The sequence below is a fragment of the Melanotaenia boesemani genome, chromosome 15, assembly GCF_017639745.1.
Source record: "Melanotaenia boesemani isolate fMelBoe1 chromosome 15, fMelBoe1.pri, whole genome shotgun sequence".
Taxonomy (NCBI): domain Eukaryota; kingdom Metazoa; phylum Chordata; class Actinopteri; order Atheriniformes; family Melanotaeniidae; genus Melanotaenia; species Melanotaenia boesemani.
In genome coordinates this window covers 6299602-6310666 of record NC_055696.1, presented here as the reverse complement: position 1 = coordinate 6310666, position 11065 = coordinate 6299602, and the positions used below count along the sequence as shown (strand labels likewise).

Sequence of the window (11065 nt, the reverse complement as noted above, 5' to 3'; positions counted from 1 at the left end):
AGACCTTCATTAAATTAAAACAATGGGTGCATCTTAAAATCCAAAATAAAAGAAAACACACAGGGGTGTTGAGCAGCTTGACAAGCACAAGACAATGTCCCTCTCAAATAGTCTAGGAAGTAGTGTCTGCAGTTTACACACTGTTGTGTGCAGATGGGATGGTATACAGTAGTAAATGTGGCCCTCTCCCACCTTTTTTGAGACATGTGCTGCCATAAAAAATAAATAAACAAAAAGCTAAAAAAAATGTTTTAATAAAAATAGTAAAACACTGTTCATATTGATTCAGTTGAATTGCAATTCCTTATGTTTGTTTTTTTTACACTTTACTCATTGTTCCAACTTTTTAGCTGTTGAGTTTACACACTCTTAAATTTAACTCATTCATCGTGTCACTGTATAAAGTAATGAAATGTTGTCACACACATAGCCAAATAATATAAATATTATAATCAATATTAAATCCTTCATTATATCAATATCCTGTCCTTCAACAAGAAGACAAATAGGAACTATTTAGAGGTTGATGTACTTTTAAAAGTGCTTCATTTATACCATTTAGCTTCCATTAACGTTCAACACTGATCTTACCATCTTGACAGAACTATCAGACGTAGTTTCACGGATAGTGGTTTACTTGGTTGTGGGGTAGCACATTAGGCAGTATTAAATCAGTTTTTAAACATTTTGCTCAACTTGATAACTTGGTGTTGCACAAGTCTCAGCAACATTAGCGTGAAAGAATAAATTGTGTCTCTGTGTTGTTTAAACAAATATATCTGAAAATTTTTTGTTGATATAACTTAAATAAAGAAACTGTTTTATTTTAAATATGGATCTCAAAGTGATCTTCGTTAAACGGAGCTGCAATATTACATATTTCTTCATTCAAATATTTCATCTGAGATAAAAGGTTTGATGCCTAAAAATGCTATAACAAATCCAAGGATTGCATTTAATATGTAACCTTAAATTAAATTCAGCAGCAACATTTCAATGTGGGATTTTCTTTTTAGGATCAGAATTATCATGTCAACACTAAATCTCTTGCACCCCCCTTATCCAGGGTTATTATCACCCTAATTCTGCTCTGAAATGTAGTTCCCGGCTCCTGAGATCCTACCATGATCTTTCTTTCTTCCCTATACTGTAATTTCCACTTTTCACTGCAGAAATAGCGAGAGTACCCTTTTGCTATAAACATCTCATTTTAAAAATAAATCTTTATAAGTCATTAAATGAAGCAGTTGTATAAATTTTTCATTTTAAAAGTAGCTCTCACGTGCATATTCTAAGGGGAGAAAGGCTGCATACATCAGCACTAAGAGTGCGTATGAAACAGGAGTGACCTCTTTTTCAAAGGGCCGTGAGAGAATGATGAAAAGATCCATAATGCTGAACGTTTAGAATTTGTGGACACTGGCCAATCTCATCTTGAATATTATCAAATGCCTTTCATCCCAACTATCATGCTGCATTAAACTCACACAGCTTTGGATTTTCATCTGCGCCCAAAAACTCAGCCCAAACAGGAGAATGAGGTGGAATTTTACGAGATTTGCTTGCATTTTTTTTTTAATCTAAAACGGTTACTTGCCTTGCTCATTTAAAATAGCACTTTGTACTTGAAGCCACAAGAGGGCGCTATTTACACGCTTATGTATAATATGAGAAAATTACACCTCAGGGTACACATAGAAATACTTTGTGTGTCTGAATGAGTTCAGGGGCTATTTTACTTGTTGATTTAAAAATACTTAACGATTTAATGATGAATGCCATATATTACATTCTTATCTAAATACAAGTGGAAAAAAGTTTTCAGACTGGTCAAATTTAAAATATGTGTTTATTTATATTTATGTTCATATTCAAATTTCAAAATTACTTTTTCCAGTTTGATCAATTTTTGCAAACGTAAAATATATCGTAAGATATATTACATTATATTGTAATATTACTGTATTAATGTATATTACATTTTATTATAGGTTCTAGGTTCTAGGTTTGTTATTTGCATATTTATTGTAATATATATATATATATATATATATATATATATATATATATATATATATATATATATAGTAGTGTGGACTAGTAGTCTTAACTGTTATACTTTTACAGCTGTAACAGTTTTTCAAAAGAGTTTCAAGGGGATCTGTCTCTAAAAAAACAAAAAAGAAAAAAGAAAAAGAAAACCGCAATACATGTGGTGGAAGATAAAAAATGCATAAAACAGCAACAAGGACTATTTAAATGAGTAAATACTTGCTCACTAATTTGCGTCAGTACAGTTAGTTTCCATTTTGGAAGAGGGCTGGTCTCGCTTTGACCCTCTACCAAAGTGTGTCCACTGGCTGGAGACGTGGCAGCGCCTCGGGTCCTACGACTTTGGCTGAAATACACCCGTACCCCACGACGCCGAAGTTAGCTTCCGATTCAAAGCTTCCGATTCGCCGACAAATTCGAAGACTTCCAGGGTCAAGTGTTGTACTTTTATCACAGGACCTGGTCTTCTGTGGTCCAGATACCAAAAATTTCATAAGATGAGCCCAATTAGCATTAAAGGTTTCACAAATCAGAAACTGTGCTTTTATGAATCTAGATGCTATTTAGGATATTTCAATCCAGGTTTAAAGAGTCTAAGTGCTGCAGTTTTTTCACAGGTCCCGGTCTAATGTGGTCTAGGTTGAAAATCTCAGTGGAATCACACTTTACAAATACCACGTATCGGAAACTTACTTCAGCTTCGTCCCCACCCCGAAAGTGATTTTTTTTTTTTTTTTTTTGCTTGCTTTTTTATTAGAGTGTGCAATGTCAATTTTTACAGAATTAAAAAAATGCAAAATTTCCCCTGCACAACTCAGCACATTCTCTAAACATGGACTTTTAGTGGTGGTGACCACCCAAAACAGTGCCATTTTTAGACATTTACTGCTGACGTTTACAGAGGCTTCAAATAGCTTCCGTCTTACTCTGGTAGTGATTGGACTGTCCTGTACTGGAGTGAGCTAACACACTGGCTGAACAAGTCCGACATTCTTCACTTCAATGGAGGAACAGCCCAAAGATCGGGCACAAGACAGGCAATATCACCACCACGGAGAAGTCAGGAACTCTATTCAACACACAACTTATCTGAAAAATGATCAGAGCCAGCTCCAGTGCCAGCATCAGGAAACGCAGACGAAGAAAACAGGTTGGGCCATCCGGAAAAGTTAGCTAGCTCGCTAGCTTTGGTCAGCTAATGTCAACGAGCCGAATAGCTTTTGCTAACTAACGTTAAATACATCGCGATTGAGGGTTTAGCCAGCCAGCTAGCTAGCTGTTTGCTGTTGTCATGAAAATGTGACAGACGTCATAGCAGTTTAGTAGTTAGTTAAGTTGGTTGACATTATACGGGAAAACAAACGTGTTAGTTGCTTGGCTAGCTGACGTTGCGTGACAGTCGTCTCTGGTGTTGGTGGTTTGACATATCGGGGATTGACCTTGTGCGCCGGTTTCACCACCCAGTTTTCTTTAGCCAAATCCTTTCAAAAACTCCCCTCGGCCACTATGTGTTATTAGCACACCAACAGATGTAAATGCACGACTCTACTTTTTCAATAGTCAAAGCTATATCTGGTACATTTCAGCATGCCTGAGTCCGGTTAAGGAAACCGAGCCGGCTCCACTGGAATGTTCTGTGCTGCCATTTCCTGTCGGCCATGTTAGAATATGACTGTGAGCTAATGCTACAGTTACTCAGCTAGTTGGGGAAATTAAATACAGCTAGGATGATTTGCCATTTGGACACGTCATTGGTACGTTTAAGCCTTGTTGAGTTGCAGATATCGGGTGAAAATAACCTAACTAGTGACCGGTACCTAGACGCGTTGATGTCAAGGGAGATGCTGCTTGGTTGACATTAGCTAACGTTAGCCGTCTGACAGGCTCTCTGCATGTTGTCGGGTTAACGTGGAGCCATGCATCACCACGATTAGAACAACTTGATTTTGCTTGCTGTAGCTCAACAGACTCTGCGAGCATAGACCATAAGTTAGTCGACGACTGTATTTACGCGTATGTTTACTATAAACCAAGAAAGTGCCTCCTTGTCAGACAGGCGAGGAATTTCGTATGTTGTGCCAACAAACATCAGGGTGGAGAACCACCATGAAGAGGGACGTCCCACGTTGACACAGCAGTTCCCATGCATCCCTGCGTTTCGTAGGCGTAGTCATGGTTGTATTATAGATGAGACCATATCTACTACTCATACACGTTGCATTAATAGCTTGTTAACATCAGATCAGATCCCAAATGCATTAGACAGCTATGCTGTATATCACAAGTCCATAACTTGTGATTATAATGTGCATTTGGATTATCTTGAATTATGTCTTAGGTGACTCTTTAGAAAGAAATGTAAATATAGCATTGATTACTGTCAAATGTGCTGTTCATGGGTGGGGCTCATGTAGAAAAGTGATCATTTAGAGAGGTGCATATGTGCAACTGTGTGGAAGAAATTTAGATGAATTTTTATCTTTTGTGTACATTTTTTGTTCCAGTTAAGGCAGTTTATTTCTGCTCAGTAGAAACTAGCAGATGTCTTCTGTCATTTCAGTATGAACTGATTTTGTTTCCCCTTCTAGGCAATAAAAAAGTAAATATCAGTGACGAGGAGGGGGACAAGAATCCACACCTGTCTGACACTGTTGGTGCATTGCATCCCTCCAACAGCAATGGTAACAGACACCTGAGTCAAGCAAATGTGAAGCAGAAGGGAACGCAGAAATTGTACACACCTGTTCATAAAGTGAGCAACAAAGGATTGGATCACAAGAAGAATATGGACCTTAAAAAGGAAAAGGTCTTGGATTTAAATCATCATGAGATCCAGGCTTTGGATAAGAAAGACTCTGTATTGCTTCACAATGGCGTTGTAAACTGTGGCTTTATTACAAATGGCTATTCTAGCAAAGACAATGATGGCAGTGGCTCAGAAGGTGGATATACTACTCCGAAGAAACGCAAGACCAGATGCAACAATGCCAAGAACACAGATAATGTGACAAAAGAAAAGGAGAAAGATATGCAGCCTGGCAACACTACACAGGAACTGGGGGCTTTGAATCTTGAGATGACTGACAAAAGAATGTCCTCCAGACCCGATGGCCACAGATCCACTCATAAAGTAGAAGCTCACTCAGCAGCTAAACGGGCTGCTGTCATGCCAGAGGCTTCATTGGGTGAATCTCAGAGGAAAAACTCTGATGGCAAAACAGCTGGCACCTTTGGTAAAAAATCAGAGGAAAGGCACAAAGGCAAGCTTTCCTCACCTTCAAAAGAGGACTCGTGGACTTTGTTTAAGCCCCCTCCAGTATTTCCTGTGGACAATAGCAGTGCTAAAATTGTTCCCAAGATCAGTTATGCAAGTAAAGTTAAAGAGAACCTCAATAAAGTAGCTCAAGGCGGAGGAGAGACAGTGCCTCCCCCTGTTAGACTGTCACAGGTTCCAATGTCTGCTATGAAAACTATCACCTCAGCTAGCTTTACTAACGGTCCTGTTTCTGGAAATGGAAACGGCTGCCCATCAGTGGGTACCTTCTTTGCTCCTGCTGCTAGTAGTATTCAATCAGCCCCATCTATTCCAAGTGGTGAGAATGTAGCATCTTCTTTGGAAAGTAACTGTAGCTCTACAACAAGTCCTGTAGATGGAGAAGCATATGAGCTTAAAAAGTGTACTCTTTTAATCTACCCTTTAAATATGCAACCTGTGCTCCCAAGCGCTCGTCACCTTGACCCACCGGCTGCTCAGACAAATCAGAAAGCCCTGGGAGACATCTTCCAGAATCAGTGGGGGCTCTCCTTCATTAATGAGCCCAACTTAGGGCTAGAAGGAGGAAGCGGACAGGTGCCTGCAGAGGACCAGATTTCTGTGACTTCTCAAAGCGAGAGTCAGACTGTAGCAGCCAAGGCTGCCCAGGCCTGCTTTGATGTGAGCCCATCATTCTTGGAACCTGGCACTTTGTCTCAAGACCCTGAGAAAAGGACTTGTGCCCCTTGCCAAGTGTCAAATGCTTGTTCTCCTGTTTGTGTGATCATTGAGGAGGAGGCCAAGTTGCAGCCATGTGGCCAGGAAAAAGTTAAAGTTGAGGCCAAGGGTGGAGGCTGTTTTGTGTCAGCCCTCAGTAAAGACAATGGTGCTAAGCCTGCACAGGGCCAGCAAACCACACTGTTGTTTGGCTCTTCTAAAGAACAGGCCCAGTCTAAAGACATTGGCAGGAGGTGTAGCTTGGGATCTTTTGATGTTAAAGCTGCTGTCACCTATCACACTAAAGGTAATTTTCACTGTTTATTATTTTCAAGATAATTTCTCACATCATTAACATTGGGATCTGTGATTTCATTTCTGGTAATTTTGCTACTGGTTATCTGTTTTGACACTACAGAAAACTTCCCATGAGCTGCCACTTCATCCAAAAGCAGCTTGATTATGTTTACAATCCTACTAAACTACAGTTTGTTATAAATCCTGGGTTCACCGTTGTCTTTCTTCGTTTGTTTCCTCGCCAATTTAAAAATGAGCTACAGAATCTGAATTTAAGTATTATTACAGGAAAAAAATAATAGATGTTTGGAATTATGCTTTCTATATGAAATCTCTACTGTTGTCTGCTGTATAACAGGGATCAGAGTTGCTATCTATAAATCTTCCTCACAGTCAGTTAATACTTTACTAATGTGTATTTTTGTTTTCCTGCAACAGAAATGGAATCCATTTTCAACTTGCAAAAACAAGGTAAATTCACTTTTTTTGTCCTTAGTTTGTTCTTAACCCAGTTTTTTAGCAATGTAAAAAAAAAAAAATTTGGAGGGGGTTTTCATTATGTTGGGAGGTCAGGTCTGATATATATAAATGTATATGCGTATGGATAAGATGGGGTGTAAACACTGGTTGCTGGTTTAGAAATGTCCAGAATTTTTATTTCTGTCTGGGAAACGTATTAGTTAGAATCACTCAGTCATTAATGGGCGTGATTTGGTTCTAAAGCAGTGGTTACCCATCCTTGCACCTCTAAAAGCGACACGGTAGATCAGAAGTGTTGTGAGGCTTTAAAGGCAATACGGTTATGAAGCTGTCAAGATCTGATTTGTATGTGTTGAATAAAAGCAACACTTATACAGTACCAGGCGAAAGTTTGGACACACCTACTTTTTAAATGTGAATGGGTGGGTAGGTGTATCCAAACATTACTCGTGCTGTGGTCTGTGTGAGGAGGTATGCTGGCTGTCGCATGGACAAGTGCTTGCGTGTTTTATTTGGTTGTTGGTGCAGACAAAAGAATTCTTAAGAGCAAAATCTTGTCTGGGGACAGCTGAATGATGTTTCCAATTTGGACAGTTAAACTCTACAGTGAGACAAAGTGGATGCAGGGTCCCCACTCAAACAGCATTTAAAGCGCTTTGGTGTACAAGCTGGAGTACAGGGTTTTTAAAATATTAGAACGGGGAGCTAAATCATTCTCCACTGCATATGAAGTAGTCCGTTGGCTCCGTCCGTCCGTCCATCCATCCATCCATCCATTTTATGCCTCTTATCCGGAATCGGGTCGCGGGGGCAGCTGCCTAAGCAGGGAAACCCAGACTTCCCTCTCCTCGGCCACATTCACCAGCTCATCAGGCGGGATCCCGAGGCGTTCCCAGACCACCTGAGAGATGTAGTCCGTCCAACGTGTCCCGCCGTCCATCTATTTGTACTGATTTACTTGCTGTATGAACATGCTTCAGGAGGAAATGAGGAATTTATTTAAAGAGGGTTAAAGGTTTTTTTCAGAGTCAGGATTATAGTTATATCTTGTAAGAACAAGTGGATGTGCAGCATCACCAAACAGAAAATGTCCAATGCAAAAGTTTGCTCTCCAGAAACACAGCTTAAGGTTATCCTGTAGATCAAACAGCTGGCGGAGGGGTCTTCTGGTACTGGTATGAATGATTAATGTCTCAATGGTATTGTTAAATAACCTAACTCTTACCCTCTTCTTTCTCTCTTTTGCTGTAGATCCCAAAAGAGTAGTGATTTATGATGAGACCAAGGATGGACCTGATCAGTGAGGTAGATGGTCTACAGTACTTCACCTTATTTTCTTCTGGGTGCTGCAGTTATCTACCTTGGGAAAAAAAAAAACAAAAAAAACAAAAAAAAAAAAAACAAATCCTGTTGGATAGATAAAGTGACAACTGTGAAAACACTGATAGTTAAGCATGATTTTTCCTTGGAATCTTGGGTGTAATAACCAACCTTTTAATGGGGCATCAGACAAACACACATTCTGGATGGACATTAAAGAAGTTGATTGGTGCCTCTTCAACATGACAAATTGACTCATGCAACCTTGGGCTGTGGCAGTCATTTGTCTCATGGCTCTTTAAGGGATAATGTTCGGGAGTTCAACAAAAGGAAGGTGTGTTGGACTGCACCTCCTTCAAGCCTTTATCCTGTTGAACTGCGGCAGCCTTCAGTCTGGCTATGGGATGCCTCAGTCATTTTCTTTCTTCACGCATTCAAATGAGTTTGTTGTAGATATGTTAGATGTTATACATACACATCTGTGGGCAAGCTTGAATTCATCGCCGATGAAAGAAGACACTCTCTGAGAATGCCTTTTAAAATTGTGGAATAACAGTGTTCTAACAGAAATAACAGGAATCCTGCTAAAATTGTAGTGGATGCTCATTAAGCCCAACCAGGAAGGGAGAATCTTGTCTTAAATCCGTTAGGGGAAACCCAAAGCCCAGAAATTATAAATATTACCGTTGTTTTATGTTTAAGCCGATCTAACACAAGTGTTATTGTCATCACTGTATGACCACGGGCACAGGTACTCAAGTGCTCAGCTTGAAGGAAAGTGACGCCTCTTCATGTCATTGCACATTAGTGTGCTAAAGCTTTTGATATTAGGTCTCTGTTAATCCAGAAACACTTCATATAGTATTTTTGTTTTATTCATTTCATGCAGATGGTCATTAGATCATCAGATGGTCCTTAAATTCAAGTTCACACACCTTTTTGGATTTATATGAATTGACAGGAATAGTTAAACTGGGTGGGAAACTGAGACTTTAATAGGATGTTCTGTGTTTTGTGCTCTTTAACAGCAACACTCAGGATGTCTCTTTCATTATTTTGCCTGCATTTTTGTTTGTTCAGTTCCTCTTAAAGGAACATGTAATGCATTTTAAAACTTTTTTTGTTTCTAAATCAGCATTTTGTCTTTACTTTTCCGCCTTATGGCATTGTTTTTTTTGTTTTGTTTTTTTTCCTGCATGTTTACTGGTGGAAATGAGTCAGAGGTCACTATTCAACTCACAAACATAACAGTAACACAGTTGCAATACTAATCTAGGTTCCCCAACTAGTCACTTTTTCGGACTGTCTAGAAATGTGAAGATGAGTTAAATTGTGTTTTACTGTTTTTTACATTTGCAAACCAGTGTGCAATAACACCATGTCAAATGGGTTATGTTGAACAACAAAATTATCACCCAAAACCATGGTGTAGCCTGCAGTTCAGTTTATTCAAAAACTTTAAAAGTGCATCTTCAACTTGTTGTACAAATTATTGTTTTTGTTTGTTTGTTTTTTTTCTGTCTAAAAGAGTTCATGTTGAAAGGTGTAATTGAGTGGAGGGATTTCTAGGAAGCCCAAATTTTCTAACTGCTAATTGGTCAGCTGTGACATCACTTTAATCACCATCTCCAAATCAGGATTGATTTGTTCAGCATCACAAAGGAATTGTTTAAGTTTCATTTCTCTAGAAAATATGATTTGGTTTATGTGTGGATTAATGGCACTTTATGTAAACGAATGACCTTTATCTTAAATAGTAAAGAAATCTATATGTACTGACTAAAAAAAAAATACTCCTTGAAAGAATGGCTCTGGGCTGTTACTCCTCAGAAAAAAAGTTTCTAAATACAGAATTATTAAATGTAACTCAGGTAGTGTTGATAAAGCCATGACTATGTTCGATATTGTTATTGCCAAATGGCCCCACGTGTAATGTTCTAACATTGGAAATGCTGAATTGGAGTCCTGCTATATAGTCTAATGATGTGACAACACACCAAATAACTTTTTTTTTTTTTTTTTTTTTTTTAAGGAAAACTGTCAATGATCGTTTTGGGCTTATCACAAGTTTTATTTTTGTATTTATTTTTCCGTTGAATTTCCTGTGTGGGAAAGCACATTGCTCCACGTGCTATTTTCTGTGCATCCTTGACTGTAACCTTACAGTATTTGCTGGTTTATTTCCTCTGTCATGTGTTCAAAGGGAAGCACCTCTTGATTTTTAGTAATGTGTAACATCAGTGGTGTTTCTACGGGGTAACTTTAATCTGTGCTCTCCATACGCTTCATACCACTGTGTCTCATGCAGGCAGCTTGTACTTGTATGCAGAAAGGGAAACCTGTAACTGCAGCCAATTCTTTCTTCTTTATTCTTTTTCCTTCCCCCCACCACTAGTACAAGTTGTCTATATGTTTAACTTCCATATCCAGTTGCCATCAGCTCTCTGGCCATTAAAATGCTGTGGTTTGTCCTTTATGTAGTGTATCATCTGATGCTGCCCCCTAAATGAGTTTTTGGAAATTGATTTTTAATCTGGCAGAAAGTTACACAAAACCTTAATGTAACGTCTAATTGCACATAATCCAGATACAATCGGGTAAATGACAGTGATTCAGGCTGAAAGTATTGTCGATAGACATCGATGCATCTGTAGGCTTCTAAATGTAAACAGGGTGACTGAAATGTGTGATGTTACTGTAGTCTTACAATGAATACTAAAAAAAAAAAAAAAAAGTTTTTAAGAGGATGGTCCTGGTACGAGAAAATCCAAGTGTCCTCCCACCCTAAGGCTCCTCCTTTTTTTTTCTTTTTTTTATTTGAAGCACTTAAAGCAGCAACAAGGCTGAACATGCGTTTATCCAGATAGAATTTTTATTTAGTGTTGTAGCCTGCAAACCAAAAACAGGTTCTTGAGTGGATGGTTTAATCAATGATGGGGGGGTCAC

General features: G+C 38.7%; 1 protein-coding gene across 1 annotated transcript; it reads left to right on the top strand.

The window, feature by feature from the left end:
- The first annotated feature begins 2989 nt into the window (after positions 1–2989).
- nufip2 (nuclear FMR1 interacting protein 2) lies at positions 2990–8222 on the top strand. Its single transcript, XM_042007566.1, has 4 exons — positions 2990–3202; positions 4641–6329; positions 6758–6790; positions 8051–8222. The coding sequence occupies exons 1-4, from the start codon at positions 3055–3057 to the stop codon at positions 8101–8103; spliced, it is 1923 nt and encodes a 640-aa protein (XP_041863500.1). The 5' UTR covers positions 2990–3054; the 3' UTR covers positions 8104–8222.
- The last annotated feature ends 2843 nt before the right edge of the window (positions 8223–11065 follow it).

What these genes read in the sequence shown, in the direction of transcription:
- nufip2 (XM_042007566.1), top strand. Translation starts at nt 3,055, where the DNA reads ATGGAGGAACAGCCCAAAGATCGGGCACAAGACAGGCAATATCACCAC. An exon ending in AACGCAGACGAAGAAAACAG is followed by an intron (nt 3,203 to 4,640) that starts GTTGGGCCATCC and finishes TTCCCCTTCTAG; the next exon opens with GCAATAAAAAAGTAAATATC. An exon ending in TGTCACCTATCACACTAAAG is followed by an intron (nt 6,330 to 6,757) that starts GTAATTTTCACT and finishes TTCCTGCAACAG; the next exon opens with AAATGGAATCCATTTTCAAC.